Here is a 20,581-nt window from a genome sequence, read left to right as displayed (position 1 = left end):
GCAGGCTCAGAGTTGGTTCAACCTGTTAACCTTTTAAGAACAAGTTTACATTTCCTCAGGCTGGAGAGCTATGTATTTACGACACCGTATACATCTGTCTAAGTGTCTGCTGGCTGTGTTCCACTAGGTTATGCTAGCTGGCTAGCTGTTGGTCAGCTAACATCATCCAAGCAAGCTTAACTACTAATTAGCTAGCTGCTAAACAGCTAAGAAATACATAGCTGGCTGATAACTTTAAAAACACTGTTTTAGTCGGTATTATTGGTTACGATAATGCATACTAGGCTGGTTCTAATTAACGATTGGATCAGGGATTGGTTTTTCCATGGGCCGATATTAAGGCGATTTTAATTAACTGCACAACACTGAAGTGTTTCCCATTTATTGATTTATTTGTGGCAACATGACACGCCACAATATCAAATGCTGACTGTCACATACTATTTGAGTAAAATCATAATTCATTGCGTAGCTGCACACAGATTTGCTCAACACATCTGCTTACTTGGGGCGGCACGGTGGTGCGGTGGTTAGCATCGTCGCCTCTCAGCAAGAAGGTTGTGGGTTCAAACCCCGGTTGCCCTTTCTTTGTGGAGTTTGCATGTTCTCCCCGTGCTTCTCTCTCTGGGTGCTCCGGCTTCCTCCCACCATCCGAAGACATGCAGGCTAGGTTGATTGGTTACTAAATTGTGCCTTGCACCCGATGTCAGCTGGGATTGGCTCTGGGATTGGGATTCCCCCCCTGCAACCCTGACGATGGATGGATCTGCTTGCTGTCTCACAAACACATTGAAATGGAGCTGTCTGTATATAGCCCCTCCTCTGTCTGTTCTGATCATGCACTGGAGGAAATATTGTCACCGGCTTTTCCGCGATTCCTTAATCAATCCGTAGTTGAATGGTCAGTATGATGAACACCGCTTCACAGATGTGTCCAAAACTAATGCATTCTGTTTTCTCAGTTTTCTTAAACAACGCTGTCAATGTCGGAGACCCACCTTCAAATACGTTTTAAGCAAGCATATAAGTAAGATAGCTTTTTTAATATTAGAATAAAACTGGGTTGTCAATGTTAGCAAGATGTAAATAGCTGCTAGTCAATATTGATATGGAGAACGATAGGCATGAACACGTGAAAACACCAATGAACTGGCACAGAGTGAAGGTGCAAACCACGTAAGTACAACAGGTGACGGAGCAACTAATGAGACACAGGTGAATCCACTAAAGCAATCAGACAGCCAACAGAGGAAGCAAAGACAGCTCACAAAATACACAAGGCATGGATTTACAAAATAAAACATAACACAGATGACTTAAGTGCATTGCTGACAAAATCTACCCAAGCAAAGAACGCAGACAGATACTAAGTAAACTTAAATATGTGAATGAACAAAAGAATAAACTAGACTACGAACAACCCAAACCCTTGTCAAATCTGCAATATGCCAAAAATACCCAGAAAATCTCCAGTTTTCATCGGACCAGTCTACCTTCTGTATGGTGTCTCACGATCACAACAACCGGTCATTACTGAAATGGCAGCAACAGACTCCCCTCAGTGTTGGACAAGGAGGAATATAACTGTTGTCCCAACAAAAAAACATCTCAACGTTAGTTTTAAGTTATGTATGCTGTGTTGTTTTCTTATTGACAGCTTGCTAGGGTTTAAATTGATGTCTTTATAATATCAAAGTTTAACTAAAATGTTATGGCTTTGTTATGGGTAGTAGGCCAAATGTAGCTATACATTCGTTATAAGCTCTAGCCTAGTTGCAATTGTGTTAAGTTTTGCTTACACAAGATTAAAGTAGAAAAAATGTTGTAAGTGGTCCTTACATTTATACTCCTCCTATTGTTTACTTCTATCTAAATCAAGAAACCAACTAAGCCTGTGGCCTGTACTATGAAGCGGGGTAACTGGCTTATCCAGGTAACTTCAGAAGTAACTTCCCGGTTAACCCGTACTACGAAAGGTGGATAGGTGTCTGTGCCATGGCTATTTACGCTGCATCTCTAAACTGCTCCGAGCAGGTTTTGTTCGTGGTTATCTCGAGGTTACCCTGCATGTGGACTACACACTACATCTGTACTCAGTGTTAATGATGGGAAGTAGGAAATTATTACACACCACTTCATAAAATATGTTTAGATTTCATCCTGATTTGCTCCACTGCGTTTGCAATGAAGTTCTGAACGCAACAGCATTACATTCAGACAGCGAGCCCTGCATCCTCGGGGATTTTAGAGAGAAATCTTAATTAATTAACGGGATAGTTTCTTAGATGAAGCCCATCTGTAGTCTATAATTGAATTATCCTAAGTGTTTTCACATATTTAGATAGACTATTTTATGTGTCCAAAAAATAGGGAGCCAGGTGGGGGTTAATAACCGAGGGGGAAAAAAATCCTAGATGAAAGTGGGAAATTTACTTCTGAATACGCCAAATCCAAGGCAAAGTCTCTAAGGTGCATGATGGTGATTGTGAGCTAAACTCAGGAGAATTTCCTCACTGCTTAATCCGATTGCATAGTTTAATATAACTTTCCAATGCATGCATAATGGCCTACATGGCAGACGTATGTGTGTGATGTTGCATCCTTGCAAAGTGAAGTTTCTCTCATAATATTCAAGTTTTTTACTTGTAGATTAATCTTGGAAATTAAATTCTGTCTCAGATTATTACCCCTCTTCGCTGGCTCCTTTTTCTTCTATTACAATGGACCTCATGTGCAGTTGTACCTTTACATCTTAATCATATTACACATAAAAGAAGAGCCCATAAAATACATAATAGAGATGTGAACTACAATAAGAACACTGTGAAGATAATTAGGCTACAAATCATCGGCCACGATATTAGATTTAGCTGTTAACTTGTCTTTACATTCATAATTTCCTGACACTACCGACGTGCATTCCTCTGGAAAAATACGGAGCTTGCACCGTTGCGAAAAAACTCTGCCTGCACCGCCGAACACACCCCTTTTATGCGAACGTGCACCAACTCCAATGAAGTTAACACCAGGTTAACGCGGACTCAACAAAACAACATCTTATCCACTGTCGTATTACGATTAAACTCCAGTGTAGGAAGTCAGAGTTTGCCTGAAAACCCCGAGTTAACTGAGTAGGTTGAACTCCCTTCGTAGTACAGGCCACTGGTCTACAATACTGCAAATTAAACAGATACAACAATTTCATATAGCATACTACTATGCAAACAATGTCGTACCTAACTGCATAGGCTACTGCGTTAGTTGATAGAATATAGCAGGTGGTTCCAAATACAACAATTTACTGCTCAGCTGCAACACATTGAACAGCATGTAATACCTGCAAATTCCATTTGGGCTGGTTTGAGCCCAAATGGAAGTGACGTGTGGATCGATCCTAAAGTATCGATATCTGTGATAACGTTTCCTGCTCTAGGATCGATGCTCATATAAAAGGATATCTAAACTCGGTCATTTGGAGTGAGTGTGTGTTTTATCACAAGTATCTTACTGTCACCAGGATGGTGTAATTATACTCGGTTGATAGGAACTATTTTTCCTTCCGCCTGTCAAAGTCATGCTTGCGCTACGGCTCTGTGACGAAGCTTCTTTGAAGTGAGCCGCTGCAGCCCGCGATTGAATACTGACTCTGGCTGTATTTTAGCTGTGAAGGTAATAATGTTGCTCTGTGTGAGGTGTGTGCAAAGACAGTGAAATACTTTGGCAACACCGCAAACTTCGCTAAACATCTGAGATTAGGTCTGTCATAATAATAGGATGATGATATGAAGCGGCAGTTCTGAGCAGGATATTTTTATTATAATTGAAGGATATGATAGTTTTATGTCTTCTCATTATGCAGCTATTATTTTGAATTGGTAAGGCTACAGCCTACTCCTTATTTCTCTCATAAATACAGAAACGGGAGGGGGGAGGTCACATTAAACTAGAAATAAAATATGTAAAAAGTATTGGTATTAGTATCGGCAATACCAGCCTGGGATTTACTTGGTATTGATCGTATAGGAATTAAGTGGTATCACAAATCACTACCTTACTCTTCAGTACTACTAATAACAGGTTGTCTGCCCGTGACATTTCAGCTACGGGGCAAGTTTGTTTACTATTCTTTTTATTCTTTTGCTGGGCTTCAGCCTTAGTCCTGCTGTCAATCAAACACAGACACCAACACGCCCCTCCAGCTGCTGAGAGGAAAATAATTTATTATTTGTGATATTTCCTCAAAGACCGTTTTGTCCCCTTTTAATAATAAAACTATAACAATAGATTGTTATGCAAACAGTTATTTTTGACTGCAAAAAGAGGTGACTGAATCCAATTTTAGTTTGACTTTAAGTATCACGCTCTGTGTTGTGTAAAGATTATTCTACATATGTTAAATGCCATTGCACAACAAAGAGTGAATAAAAAAATAAATAAATCAAGGGAATATATATATATATCACTTACTCCAAAGACATTTAGTCCATAACTTCTGTTAGATTTAGTGATGTAAATTGGTTAGGTAGAATTATTTCAGTGGTGCCCATCTGGGGAGAGACATGCAAATTAGATTGGATACATGACTCTTCAAACTAAAGGGAGTGTTCTAGTCAAAACAACATTAACCTCTGTGTTACTGGTGTCAACTTTGTCAAAGCAGCAGGGCTGAATGTTAACATGATTTTTGATTGCCACAAAATCCAACGTGTTTTGATGTACCTGTATTTTCCTCTGTTCTTTGTCCCCTACCTCTTCTTCGCAGTGCTATTTGGTCAGTTTGTGGTATTCCAGACATTGACCAGTGACGTGGTCGAGATCTATGACGGATCCTCCACAGATTCAGCACTTCTCTCCTCCATATATGGATCACACTCAGGTAAAAGCACAATTCTGGAACCATTAAGCGTAGCGTCTTATTTTATTCATGCTACTGGCTCATTGGTATGAGCAATTCTGTTGAAGGAGCAGCATTTTGCACTGTAGGGAAGACAGCACATCCATTTCTCAGTTCAATTCAAATCAAATAACTTTTTTCCCAGACAAATTAAAAATCTAAAATCCTAGCAGCTTTACGCTGCCAAGGATAGTGATTTTTGTTCCCTTATTACATTTCTGTAATGATGATATAATGAAACACAATGATGATACATAATACATTGATTACAACTGAATAAAGTTCTGAGATCCCAATTCAAGTAAGAAAAGCAAACCAGATGTTGTAAAAAGTTGTGACACTCTACTTGCTTAGACGGTGGCACAATGTAAAAACACACAAATCAATCAGATCTGCTACTTCCACACTGAGGATACACTGTACATCAGATTAGACTGCAAATTTAAATCACATTGAAAACTGCATATAAGACAATGTTACACAGAACTGAATCAATGTTTTCCTTTTTTGTCCAGATTAATTTACAGTTAAGGTCATGCAGAGCTTGTTCATTCATTTCATTTATTTGTCAATAATTTTATCTGTGGACATGCGTCACTTGAAAAGAGTTGATAATGTCTCCTTTAATTTTGATATTTAGGCGAGACACTCCCTTTGAGTTCAGGAAACAAGATAACACTCAAGTTTACCACAAATGGAACAGAAACAGCCAAAGGATTTCATTTTGTTTACCAAGGTAAGCATTTTCTGATATGTTTTTTAGAATTTTGATGTGGAAACCTATTTAAGTCCATTTGGTTGTTCTGAAAAAAAAAAAAGATACTTTAGCCTTGCACTCATCACATAAAAGGGCTGTTCAGCAGAGTACCAATGGCTGTGGCTGGTCATGGCTGGGCAGAGCAGGATGATGTGGAGTCAAACAGCCTATCCTGGCACAGTAGAAGAGAGTGACTAATGATGTGCAAAGAGATCCACAAGGGCTTTACTATTTCTCTCCGCCTCCTTTGTCTTGCTATGTCTCTTTCTCCCTGTTGTCTTTCTGACTACCACACCCACCCACCACACTGAGTCTTTGTCTTTCTTCATCTCATGCTCGCTTCCTCCTCTCTTATCCCTAGCTGTCCCCCGGACAAGCGCCTCTCAGTGTAGCTCAGTCCCTGAGCCCCGTTTTGGGAAGCGGATAGGGAACGACTTTGGCATCGGAATGGCGGTACTGTTTGAATGTAATCCAGGCTACACGCTGCACGGCTCCAACGCCATCAGGTGTGAGGCCGTGCCCAATGCCCTGGCGCAGTGGAACGGTACTGTGCCCACATGTGTTGGTAAGCGTCCTCATCCTCCAACCCTCACTTCACCCCCTGCACCCCCTGCACACACACACACACACACACACACACACACACACACACACACACACACACACACACATCCTAAAAGATGGAGCAGGTGCACAGAAACTGTTGGTGTCTGTCTTTCCTAGCCATTATTTATCCTAATGCCTGTCATCCATTGCAAAACATCTGCCTATCTCTGGTCCTAATAGTTCAGACATACACACAACTAATTGTCACATACATTTTCAACCCAGACGAGGGGTTTTGGTTCCTTTGCCTTGTCAGAGTAATGGGAAAATAAATAGCAGTGTAAAGTGAATATGCCCAAAAGCAACATCCACTTTTCCACTGACATTTTCAATGTAGCCCACATCTGTAATGCTGTTAGAGAGTGCATTTAAATTGTTATGATCTAATGCAATTAAATACAACAAACCTGCAAAAGAAGACATTATAATGCATAATAAAGGTTTTCTCTCATGATGCATTATGCATCGAAATCTGTGTATCAAGCATTTATACACTGAGATAGGCCTACTAATTTATCATGTACACTATACAATCTGTTAATAGCCTGAAATGTATGTGCACAAAACCCTGCAATAAACCTAGGTTTGGAAGCTGCCTAGCAAAAATCTGCCTTTAAACATGAAATAAAAAAAGATTTGAAATTTATCGTGATAATTATCGATATCAAATGATATGAAATGTTTTTATCGTGATAACATTTTTGGCCATATCGCCCAGCCCTAGTATCAAATGACACTGGGAAAGGAGTTGCTGGTAATTAAATTAAGTTTTGAACCTTTAGAAAATTATCATCCGAATCTGCAGCTCCCTCAATTTTACATAGCTATATAGTAAGTTTCAGCTCATTATTTAGCTGTCTAACCCACAACGTTACTGTTTTGGTTTACTCTCACTGTGTTGTTTTTGGTGAACATAGTGAAGCATTTAGCAGCTAAAGAGACAGCTGTTTTTCCTCAGGAGTTGGTAGAGGCCAAAACAAGTAAATTTTGGATTTAAATTCATTCATCAGGTGGCCAGAAACACAACTCTGTAACTGCTGAATGTGTAAATAAGACCCTTTTCTCTCTTTCTCTCTCTCTCTCTCTCTCTCTCGCCTGTCATCCACCGGTCTTGTGTAGAGTGTTGCGTCAATGCCGTGCTGCGACAACTGCATGCATGTCGCGGTTCCTTGTGGGTCTATTTCAAGTAGCCGGCTATTTAAAAATATTCTTTATGTGGTTCATCAATGTTGATAAATTATCTGAAAGTCCTGTGAGGTGCGGACAACTCGGCACAACACCAGTGAAGCTGGGGCTCTGTCTCTTCAGCAAGTGTTCCTCCACTGCCACTGCGCACACACACGCTACACCTACACATGCGCACTGATGACCCAGGGTTAGGGTTACAATCTTGGATTTATTCACGCACTTTAAAAACTTGAATTGAAAGTGTTTTTCTTTTTACATGTTTATTTACAGCATTAAATGTTGAAAGGTATATTGTAATAGGCTGTATATTAACTTAGGAGAAAACTGGTAGTTCTATGTAAAATCAGACGTTGAGCACCCCCATATCGCCAAAATGGCATGATACTTGTTTTGCTGCAAAGCTTTGACTGTGAGATTGACAGTCGAATCAGGCTCCGCCCACCGAAGCATCAAATCTTCGACTATTCGGGGTCAGCCCTACATAGCACAACACCTATTTGTTTAGATTTTCCGGTGGATAAAGACAGCAACTCTTAAGCTGATGATACACGGGGCAACTTTTTGAGCAATGTTGCTGGGCAATCTTGCTAGTGGCAAGTCCGACTATGTTTTGAACGGATAGCAGCGGGGCGGGTGGCGGAGTGGTGGGCATGTCATATCACATTGTCATTGTTTCACTTAAAATATTTAAAAGTCAAAACAACATCTCTCTGCATGGTTCTTTGGCTATCATACAGAGAACAATGCACACACAAATAAACTTGCTAGCAGATATTCATAGACATACACACACCTTACATTCATACTCATGAACAGATTAGCATGCCTTGCCTGCACACGCTACACACGGAAGCATCAACACATGGAAAAGGACATACAACCTGTGTCTCACAAAGACACCCACATGTCTACCATAAGAAGATAAAGAAGTACAAATAAAGTCGGGAGGAATCTATTGATGTCAGGCATTGTGCCAGCTAGCAAATATTCCCAGCCGGTGAGTGCGGGAGATTTCCAGCCAGGGTTCATCCAAGTTTACTGCCAAGTGGTAAGGGAATAGCAGTGGCATGCACAGTTCCATTTTAAACACAGTGATTTTTATCTGGAGATTGAATCTGGCTGCAGCATCTTCCCCAGCGGCAGTGTACTCGCCCAGAATAATGGATATAGTTTCATGGAAGCTTCAACAAAAACACTATGTTCAATTACTTAAGTCCTCTTTATGGGATATGACGGCATCAGACACCGCTCTCCTGTGAGGTACCTGTCTTTCAGAAGATACATTTCCAGCTCCTTGTGATTGACCTGGCTCATCATTCAACACTTATATTGCTTTCGATTTCACAATTACAAGCTGCTTTGCTGTTGAATTGCGCAAGCACACCGTTTTATCGTGATTTTAATTAGCCTCGCCTGAATGGATGCATAATGTTTTGGTGGCCTCTGTTGAATATATGGAGAATGTTGACTTGAATAAATAGTTGTTTTTGTTTCTAGATAGATTTTTGACTTAAAGTACTTTATAGTGAGCTTTTTAAAATACAAGTAATGCAGATGATCTCAATTTTTCTTTGCCATGTGTAAATGGTATAATCTCTTTCAACATCTGCTTATGTTACCATTAGACTGTGGAAATGAACAGGGGTCTTTCACCTGTTACAATTGAAGTAAAGGCAAATATTGATAGAAGAGCGCCATTTTTTCTTGGTTTGTTCCTTGCACAGATGACTGCAAGCCAATCCAATATTACATAAGCTCACAGATTGCCCTGATTCATACTCAGTGTGCTCACGCCATGGAATGCACTGTCGGCCTAAACACTTCTTCGAATGTGTCAACAAGTAAACTGTGTCGCACTGAGCTTGTTTTTGTGTGGATTCTTCTTTTGAAATAGCCTCCCAAGACCAATTAAAGTGTCTCAGTCTGGGTATGTGTGGTAAGGCCAGGCCAGAGTTCCTCTCTGGTGCAAGATGAGCTGCTCTTGAAGTCCTGCTAGTTTACTTAGGTTTCTGTAATGAAAGTGGAAATTACTGCCAATTTTAAAAAAAAGTGTATTAAAGCAGCTACTCAAGCATTACAAATTCTAGAGCAACCTATTGAACTTAAATTAAAAAAGAAAAATCCCACCACCCACCCCTTTCAAAACATTAAGACCACATACAAAAAGCAATTTATATTTTGTAAATAGTTTTTTGTCATTATACCGTGGCAATGGCAAATCTGTTTTGCTAACTATAAAGTATTATCCATTATGACTTTGACCAACTGGCTAATTTCTTTTAGCCTCCCAAAAAATACAATTTTGCAGCAACATTTTCTCGGGTGTGTGGGTGTGTGTGTGTGTGTGTGTGTGTGTGTATTTTGATTATGTCAGTAACCATTCATGTAATCGACTTCAAACATGGCGGATGTGTTGCTTGACACCCAAGGGAACAGCGCTGAGCAGAGCTCTGCAGTAGGGACAATGGGGAGCAATCGTGGGGCCACAGCATATTTGAATTGTTGAGGAGTTATCATCATTACGCAGGTTTTTACATATGTTACAAACAAATGTGTTGAAATTGAGTTGTAATAGTTGAATTTTTTATGTTAACGAAGCGCTGAATATCTAGCAGCATCTCCACCACTGTCATGTTGTTTCAGTGTTATTAATGCTGTGTTATCAATGCTGCAGGTCAGGGGTCGATTAGTTTGAGAGACCGGTTAGCTCAGTCAGTAGTGTACAGGCCTTTACAATCGGAGGGTTGCGTGTTCATGGCCCCCTTTCGCAAATGTATATATTTTTTTTATCTTCAGCAAATTAACTGTGAAGAGACTGTTTCACATGCTCCCAATATTGATCCACATCCATCAACATATGAACACTTATTTTTATTTCCCCAGGGCGTGCACTAGTTTATTAAGCTCAAATTTTAAAGAAATTATTTGATGAAAGATTTATGACAAAATCTAACAAACACAATAGATGAATAGCAGATATTGTGATGAAATAAAGCTGATCTTACTGGCAATAGTGAAGTGAAATACGTGATCTCATACACATCAGTAAGATGCTAATATAATGCTAGGCCATCTAGGACAGCTGCAGTTTACGAGCTATTCTCCTTGGTGACAACTTGGCTTTGTCGAATAAAATATCTCAGACTACACTAATTTCTTCAGCTAGGCTTCTAATACCATTGGCTACATAAACTAAAAAGCAGAAATAGCGTGCTATAACTCGCGAGACTATGTGGTAAAAAACAACTCTTGTGTGCTGACTTTAAACAAAGCACAAAAGAAACTTAAAGAATATGTCTTAAGTACAAAGTAAACCTATATTCCTTTGCTATATTTCATGGAATTTCACAGAGTCGTCAACGCTCCAGTGTCCCTGTGAACGTGGGAGAAATGTATTGTGATCCCTACACCTGCCTAATTAACATATGAATGTAATGTAGTATAAATAAAGGATTTGTAAGTTGTATGTATACAAAAACAAACAAGTATTAAAAACAATTAGGGATTTATAGTAGAACTGTTACATTTAAGTAGTGCATGATGTGAAACACCAATGTGTTACACACATTATGTGCATTTTGATATCTTGATTAAACCACTTCTAATTAAAAGTTGGTATGAATTCCCTCTATCAGATGGTGCTAAATGGTGTCTCATAATGTGTGTAGTCTGCACGCTTGTCTACCTGCAGTAACTCTGACATATGAGCCTGCCGCTGATTGAGATGGGTGTGGAGCATTCATGCTTTTATGAGTGTCATGATTTCTAATACTGCTCAACCAATTACATTAGCTGACAGCTCAGGGGACTGGAAGGAGCTGTTAAATTATACTGAAATACTGGGTCTTTCCCTGGAATGGGTCTGTTGCTTGTTGTGAAGAACTGGAACAAAACAGAGCAGTTTTATATTTTGTTGTTATTTTTTAAATGGTTTTAATTATTTCTCCAACCTTTGTTTCAGCATTGAAGGTTGCTAATTCTAATTATTTTATACTGTGTACTTCTATGTTCTGCACTTAATTTTGTATAATTGAGATTTTGGAGACCCAGCAGGAACTGATTAAATCAAAAACAAGACAATGATATGACAATGATAGTCTGGTCAATCAGCATGTTATTTACTATAAATGGGCACATACCTTCTTAGAGCTTTTAAGCAGTGTCCGCAGGATACAACTTCTGAATAAAGTGAAATTACTACTATAGATTCCATAGGCAATGACCTTCAGTTTTCATTTGCAGTGCAGAATTACACAAACTGTTCTCCTTAGGTTTTGATTCAGAAGATTTCAATATGTAATATTCGACATGTGACGTGCCTTAGCTGAAGATGACTGTTGCGCGATTATATGAAAGTGCAATTGCACTTCTGTGTAATCGATCTAAATAGAAATCATTTTCTCTAATGTGTCACTTGGAGAGAAAGGAACAGAGTAGTCAGTAGTGTAAAATATTGATGGGTTTGAAATTGTGGCAAGCTGATCGCTGAAAATGTGTCCGCCCCTCGTGGTCGTATAGGAAAACTGTTACATACAAATATTAGCTAACCTTGAATATCAGATGACTGATAAACCAATTACTTGCTTCCAGTAAGGTCCATTGTTTCTCTAACCTGCAGTTCAATTTAAGCATTGTTTCTGCATCAGGAGCGAAGGGAGAAAAGGAAATGGTGTTTTTTTGTCACTGGGCTTGGACACACTTTTATACCGCTTCTTTTTTTAAAATACAGCAACTATCATTGATATTGAAATACATGTAATGTGCCGGTGACAGCAGAACACTGGATCTGAACAGAACAAAGCAATGAAAAAGTAAACGCACTTTAGACTTCTCTTCTTGTGATAGTGTAAAAGAAAAGCAAAATTGGTCATTACTTGAAAATAGGTCATTGCTTGTTTCTGTATTTGCAAGCAGAACTGCATTTCAGTAGGAAGCAAATGCATTTTGTTCCATGTTTTGTTGTGCGTAATAATCCAATGGATTCTGCTCTGCAAGGCTGGGTTACCACAATCCTTAATGGACAAAAAGTGGAGCCAAACACTGTGAAGAACGTTGCTGGCCGGATACAAGGCCAATTGGCTCCCGTCTGAAAAGCAATAAAGAAATTGTAGCTGTTATTGCCCCTTTTTCATTTCACTTTTTACTCTTGCTCAAATATATCACAGTGCCTGACAATGTCAGCACAACCTGGCCAGTGACTCCAATTCAACATTCATCTGAGAGTTGAGATGCTTGGTAAATATGTTACTTGTGGCACTGGTAGAATCAAGGCGAGCTTAGAGAGGAATAGCAAAGATGTGATTTGTATAGTCTGCAAAAGATAAAATTTCACATCCGGTCTGTTTACATATGCGTAGAGCAAGAGGCGAGTTTGTGCTGCCATGCAAAGTTCCATTTAATTGACAGTGATGTAAACTGTGATGTAAACTGCAAAACTGTAAAATAAAGCATTTACATTATATACTGTAGTAGTAGAACCGGTCATTATCATGACTGGCTTTATCATGGAACTCATGGTCCTTTTTAATTACATGACATCAAGTGGTTTTACAGATGCATTTATTAGTGGTCATTTATAGTAGGTGGAATGATGCTTTTAAAAACTTGACATTTTGGTACTTCCCCATTGCCACTGCTCACTCCTGGCTCTGCAGGTGTGTGCAGACTTCACATCTTTCAACCTGAACTTTGTCGTGACTGACTCTCTCTCTCTCTCTCTCTTTCTATTTCTCTTTCTTTCTCAATCTTTTATCTTTTGTCTAGTTCCCTGCGGTGGGGTGTTAACTGACCGCAGAGGCACTATCCTCTCTCCTGGATATCCAGAACCATATGCCAACTACCTAAACTGTGCCTGGAAAATCTCTGTTCCTGAGGGAGCCGGCATCCAAGTGAGAGATGCAGATATTACTAGTAAAATGTTTGAGAGATTAAAAGATTTTCTTCTCTTCTATTTTTTATACACGGTCTAATTATTATCCAGGTAGCAATCTTTCTACTTAAGTACAATTGTTGTCTATTTTTTGTATTTGCATATCTTTCATGCTTTATTTTAAGTTTGTATTAAGGTATCTTTCTTTTTCAGATTCAAGTTGTGACCTTCGCCACAGAACACAACTGGGACTCGCTGGATTTTTTTGACGGGGTTGATGGCAATGCTCCAAGGCTTGGTAGCTACTCAGGTAAAACTGATACAACTGAATTTTGGTTGTCAGCTCCCCCTTGAATTTCAATCAGACATCACAGGGCCGCAGCAGCAGACAGATGCGGTGATGGAGCTGATGACATTTGGCATGTCCTTTGAGATTGCTGTCTAAAAATAAGTCAAAGACGAAAAAATATCCCTCCTCCTTTACACAATATTCCTGTCTCTGCATTAGAGATCTTAATAATGTAGCTCCTGTTTCAGTCTGGAATTTTACAAATGTAGTGTTTCCTCGGGTGGTTATGCTAATGAAAATGGTGCTCTTGCCACATGGTAACCTACTAGGAAAAGGCCATCACATTATTTTAGATGCTGAATCCTAAAATTAAAGGGCCTGGTATAGCATAATGACTTCTGTCTCTATATCGCCTATCAATTTTATGAGACTAGGTTTCAAATTTCTCAAGTGGAGGATATCTCATTTTGGAACAAAACTCTTTACATATTGTAATAGCTCCACAGTACAGCTGTCACCATGCAGGGCAGCGTGCAGTGTTAAAAGGCTAAGGCATTTTAAATGGCTAGCAATCAATTTTATCTTGGGCTAAACTGATGAACGTGATTATGAATATATATAAAAGTCTTCATACAAATTGCAGAAGGCATATGCCTGGAATAGAGAAAATGATCCCAGACCTCAGTGTTGCCACACAGACAGAATATTCTGCAGTGCAAATTCAGAGTTAGAATGATAGACCATGTTCATGTTCATTGGTTTGATTTTCTGGGTCTGACTTCTCTGACTGAAGGTCCAAAGGAAGTGTGTTAAACATTATGTAAACATTTTTTTATTGTGCTTTTAACATTTGAAACACAACTATCCACATATGAGGCCATACAAAATAAAACATTATGAATTTGTATACATCATCTACCGCAAACTGAAATGAGCAGTAAGTAGTTTTGTTGAGAATTTGGATGCTGGATGCTGCCTTGAAATTATAATCTTTATATCAATGCATATCAACCCAAAGAGCTTTACATAAATTTTAGATTACCCAAAATGTTTTCTGACCAAGGACCGCACAAAATACACCCATTGCCTTTTTTGATTTTTTAATAGACTCTGCTCTTGATTTCTTGTTTAATGCTAGATTTTGATTTATTGTATTATGTGAGACCATTATGTGTCAGGTTGTCCGTCCGTCTGTCTGAATTGGTGACATTTTTGATCACTGTGATGTCAAAACAACCTGGACAAAAAACGTTTTCTCAAGAATTGATGCAGTAATTATGGTCAACTTTACCATGACATCATAATGTCCTACTGAATACGTGACACTTTTGACTCAAAGGTCAGGTAGCTGTAATTTAAGAAGAGTGATTCCAGATTTTACACAGGTTGACTGGGACGACTAAATCAGTAAACAACTAGCAAAGTATGTCCATTCTGCCTTTCACTTCCTGCCTCATTCTGAATTTTAAGTGTCATTGGAATCACGTGACTGCAAACAATGTATTGGAGTGCACCTAAACATGACACGTGAGTGAGTTTCACCTACAGCTCATAGAAATCTAAAAATACCAGGTGAAAACAAAAGCTCCACATTTAGTGTGTCTACACTCTATATAATCATAATTATCAAGTATATGTGGACCTCTTTAGACAATACATCTATTATATTTTTTATTGAATTCCTTCCAAGTATTCACTACATACTTTGGTTGGTCTTTTTGCACCATAATTTCATTTGTACCTGCTGATATACTCAGCGACTCTCATTTAGCAAAGCTATGAAGGGGAAATGGCCACTGCGGAAAGCCACAGTTTCCATGCTCTTATCAGAATTTGGTTCTGGTTGAAATAAAGATGTGGAATCAGGAGAATGATTTAACAAAAATAGATAAGAATAATTACTGTATCTACATTATTATATATACTGCATAAAACCGAGGTGCAATATATGTTCATCTAATGTACATTCGTTATGGTGAGCTTAAATCTGGAATACGGATTAGACATGGGTTTTAACTATCTTCTGTATATTGTATTATACAGGTACAACAATTCCCCAACTGCTGAACAGCACATCCAACAACCTGTACTTGACCTTCCAGTCTGACATCAGTGTATCTGCCGCTGGCTTCCACTTGGAGTACACAGGTATGAGGAGAGACGACTCGTCTGCCCGACTGTCACTTTGCCTGTTGTCACTTTGTTTTCTATGTGTCCATCTGCCAACAGCTTCCAGCTGCTGCACAGGGGTATAAGAAATAAGAGGGGGGGGGTTCTTTTTCTGTATCTCTTCTTTGTATCTGCTTTTCTGGCATGGTATTCCCCAATGGTGTCGTTTTTTTGTCCTCAGATTGCCTCAAGATACTGGACTCGCATCCTCTTTTATTTAGGGACTAAATTTGCTCATCTCTCAGTGGGCCATTCACTTAGGAGCATATTTGCAAAGGAGCATACTAAACATTTTCCTTGCACTAAAATTTAAGGATTGTAGTTGGACCCAGTGGAACGACTGATTTACAAAATCCTCCTGTTCAAATTTTTTTTAAAAATGAAAATAGGGGTGCTGATCTGCAGGTGATGCATGGAGCTCTCCTTCAGATATTAAATAATACAATCCTTTGTGACCAATTTCCCCACTGTTGCTTACATTTCAGGCATTTCTGTCTCTTTTAATGTCAGGGTAATTTCTTTCTTTTTTTTGTCTCTCTTAATGTTAGATGGATTTTAAGTTGGTACTTTCTCTATCTCCTCTTTACATTTGTCTGTCTGCTGGTTTGTTACTTACCACTCACCCACACACTAAAGCAATTTCCTTACTAATGTATGGCTACGGGAGATCCATTTTAAGTGAAGTGCATCAAGGGCAGTGAAAAAGCGCGACCACTGTGAAAGTAAAGTGGAGACGACATGAACTCCATAATAAGACAAGTAACCCATACACAACACAGCTACAGAGTAACATGTTGGGTGAAATCAGTTCCCACACAATCTAACAGTCAGTATGAGTTGCAAAACAAAAGAAGCATAAAAAACATTGCTGTCACTGAATCTGTCTTCACTGTCAGTCGTGTCAGTTTGTGAGCATCATATCACTGTTGAGACTGATTTCACAGTCATGTCTCTCGCAGTCAGTGCTCCCACCCTCCTCTTGCTTAAAACCACTCCGTAACCGTGTCTCTCTGTGGGCTTTCCTTTCTGCAGTACCCCACCACCACAACCACCACTGCTACCTACTGCTGAGAATCACTTTAGTGCCATGTCTCACAGTCAGGTCTTTCCTCTTTGTCTGTCTTACACTTTACCACTGCTTCCCTGGTAAAGTGCATTCCCTGATGATTTGTGTAAACCAGGCTTCCTTGCTACTTTTCCTGTTGCTTTTCATATTTGTTAGCTTGCCTGCCATATGGTTCTACTGTCTGCCTATTGGCAAACATTTGTAGATGTGTGATCAAGCCATGCTGCTTCTCTATGGAACTACTCATTATGTATTTCTGTTTGTGTGGTCTGTTTGTGAAGTTCTAATCTACTGCTTATTGCAGAGTTCAGATGTATTTGGTCAGATTACCACAACCCTCTGTTGTGTCCCATAGTTGGTTGTATCTTCAGCCTGTGGTAGGCTTGAACCATCCATTTATTTATTTACACACTCCAGTTTTCTGCTGCAAATTAATGATCTGAATACTCAATACAGTGGGAAGAAAAGGGCAAGAGGGATTGGCATAGACCCAGCTAGTCAACCATCTGTTTTAAAATGTTTCCTTTGGGTGATTGTTGCAGTCCATTGAGACCAGTTATAGAAATCCTGTATACCACCAACCATTACAGCTTCTTAAGAGCCAAGCTTTTAACCAGCTTTCCTAAGGCAGACTTATGCTATAGTTGAAAACAAAATTGGCGTGTTCTCACAGGCTATATGGTGGTTTGCATCTCAAATAAAGACCCACACTGTGCTTCAGTTCCCACCGTCTACAGAGGCCTTTAGTATTTCCACATGTGCTACATGGAGCGGCTATCACAGCAAAATGAATCGGTTGTAGACAGATGTACAGATGGAAATGCAAACCAAAGTATAATTTTAATGTATTAAAGACACAGAAAGTCTGTACTGGGTTAATAAGTCATTCCTAGTAATAATGTCACCCACAGCTGATTGTTAATGTATCAGGTCCTTCCCACTCAGTTGATTAAATACTTCAAGTACTTCAAGTGCAGTGTCTGTTTCATGGAATATGTTGCATGTAATTATGAATGGGTTCAATAGTATGTGCAGCTCCTGTGTTTTTGAACATATTAGGCACCAGACTGTAAGTTAGGCGCACAGCAGTCATCATCACAATACGTACTTCGTCCAGAAAGATCTCTTCCTGACCCACTGCTTTTAAAAGGATGAAAGGAGCTGATGTGATTGATGATTATTAAATCCACACTTTGAAACCACACTGATTACACCTGCAGATATGGTAATTCCTACAATTAGTGTATTCATCCTGCTCTAGCATCTTTTGTCATGTTGTGCTGCACCCTAACAAGATGTTTCTTTACACCTCTGATCATTATAATGATTTTCTAGCAACATTACCGTCCAGTTTCAGGATATTTGAGGCCCGTCTCAGTTTTTTTATGACTGATATATAAAAGTCATGATGGTAAAGTCGTGAATATTGATTATGTTTGCAAATGACTATGATCCTGTTTTTGATACTGTCTGTTAATGATGCAGATGAACTGGTTGTCTAACCAATTAGACTTGTTGTTTTATTTTATTTATGAATGTAGCAAAATGACATTTGGAGGAAGATGATGAACAGCATAAATAGGAAGATTATAATGATTGGATATTTGTGATGAAAATCATCATGATTCATTTTGTAATAATTAATATAGAATTCAAAATAGATAATTCAAAATAGATGGCTAAGATAGAAAAGTGTATTTGATACTTTCAGTTCTCTGCTCTACTCCACTCTTTCCCTGTTTGTGGATGCCACCACTCAGTAGTAGCTTACATGATCTCCTCCTACTTTTTGGCTTAACACTTGCTGTTTCTTATAAGTCCAATATTTTATTTAAATACTTATTGAAATAATTACATTTATGAAAATTCACATATTGCATTGAAAACAGGACTGGATAAAACTTTCAGCTACTCTAAGATGGTAATTGGTGACGCACACACTGGTCCAATTTTATTGGTTAGAAACAATTGGCAAGGCATCCTCACAGCAGGGCGATAACAGTCCTTGGCAAAATGTGGATTCTGACAGTTTGAGTGGAACCCATCTGGAGCGTAACAGGAATCAGTGCCGTCTGTTAGTGGGCACCCACTCTTAACCTGACCAGAGCACTATGGGCCTATTTGTCCCCAGTTAAGGTCAGACACACTGCCTGTGACTGTGTAAACTGGGCCCTTACTTTGACTGTTTGATATGACTGATAAATGCAGACTGCTTAACAACATAGCAAGTTTTTGACTTAACTTAGTTGAATGCCTATTAACAATCTATGAAGGTTTTGTATGATTCAAGTTTAGTTTTGGTATGCTGTGTGGCCCTTCAATGTATAACTTCAAATTTACACTTTAAGTTTTGTTCCTGTATATAGTGTAAGAAGTTGTCACCAATCATATATTAATTCATTTTCATTATTCTGATGACTACTGCAAGGAGAAGGCTGATTGTTCCCTGCAGTTAGGAAACATGATTTATAGCTGCATTGAGCTTTGTTGTCAAACTTACATCGTGGCAGCCTTTCACCATAGCAACAAACACTGCTCTCATGAATTGCATCATCAAATCTCCTTGAAATCAATTAAAATGTCAAACTCATTTGAATTTGTCAAAGTAATACTTTTATTGAAACCCACATATGACAACACTTCACAGCTTCAAAGACGCCACCCACTCCCCCTGTACCATAGCTCTTCTTTAGTTGCTGTATCTGTGGCTGCTCACATTTTGCTTCCTGCTCTGCACCTCTGAGGATACTGTCTCCTCCCACTTGAATATTCTCTCTAACTTTCACTAGATGGTAGAAACTGAGTGGAAAGGCCACTCCTGCCATTCAGCGCTCTTAAAAGTTGCCAATAAATTGTTCTGAATCTTTTGTGGCCATTTCTGCTGCCATGTTTACATTCATCCACCCACCCTACTTATGTGGACCTGGTAACACTCTTTGAGTGGGCTTGTGTGTGAATGTGCATTTGTGTGTATTATTCTTTTTTGAGTGGTGTGTGTGTTACCTGTATCTACACATAGCTGGGGATATACTGGCCTTTTTATATATCCTCCTTACCTCTTCCACTCACCCGATGGCCTGCTTACTAATTATGCGTCATGTTGAAAACTCCTGTATGAATGTATATGTGGTTTTCAAAAACATGGTCTCCTTTCTTTCAGGTCATACACAAAATGAACATTTTTCCCATTGCTACTTTTCACTAACAGTGGGTGTTTCAATAATGAAATAAAAGTAATATGTGTTCTTCTCTGCCTGCAGATCTGAATTTTTATGTATTTAATTAGTCGCCTTTAAAATGAATGAAACTGAAACTTGACTACATTTCTGTCCTTTCTTTTCTGTAAAAGTGAATGTAGCTTGAATTTACCTCAAATACCCTACATTAATATAGTCCATAGCTAGTATCACCATTACTTTTAAGCCATTAAAACACACTATCAGGCCTCTCAGTACCTGGCAAGTGGTACTGTAATCACTTTGTTCCAATGGAGCTCAATGCTTCTGTCAAGTAATACTTCAGGGATTGCTTTGTAATTTCACAGTGATTGCTTCAGATCAAAGTCAGAAGGATTTTGCGATTACAGCCACTGGTAGAATAGCTCTGTGACTTGTCCCAGTTTGGAAATGTTATGATGAGGGAGAAAAATGGGAAAAAAAACCCAGACATACTCTATTATGCAATTACAAGCACATTAAAATGAGGCACTCTGTAATTATGTGTTAAAACGTTTGGTTTTAATT

General features: G+C 38.9%; 1 protein-coding gene across 6 annotated transcripts in view; it reads left to right on the top strand.

Moving 5' to 3' along the window:
- The window catches only part of LOC123968671 (CUB and sushi domain-containing protein 3-like), a 279,670-nt gene that overhangs the window by 172,237 nt on the left and 86,852 nt on the right, over positions 1–20,581 (top strand). For all 6 annotated transcript variants that reach the window (XM_046045555.1, XM_046045551.1, XM_046045552.1 and 3 more), the window contains 6 exons: positions 4,763–4,876; positions 5,535–5,630; positions 6,013–6,216; positions 13,209–13,333; positions 13,528–13,624; positions 15,647–15,751. In XM_046045555.1, the coding sequence (XP_045901511.1) occupies positions 4,763–4,876; positions 5,535–5,630; positions 6,013–6,216; positions 13,209–13,333; positions 13,528–13,624; positions 15,647–15,751 (741 nt within the window). The remainder of the gene's footprint in view (positions 1–4,762; positions 4,877–5,534; positions 5,631–6,012; positions 6,217–13,208; positions 13,334–13,527; positions 13,625–15,646; positions 15,752–20,581) is intronic.

This window comes from Micropterus dolomieu, linkage group LG03 (assembly GCF_021292245.1).
Source record: "Micropterus dolomieu isolate WLL.071019.BEF.003 ecotype Adirondacks linkage group LG03, ASM2129224v1, whole genome shotgun sequence".
Classification (NCBI taxonomy): Eukaryota; Metazoa; Chordata; class Actinopteri; order Centrarchiformes; family Centrarchidae; genus Micropterus; species Micropterus dolomieu.
This window is presented reverse-complemented; position numbering and strand designations above follow the sequence as displayed.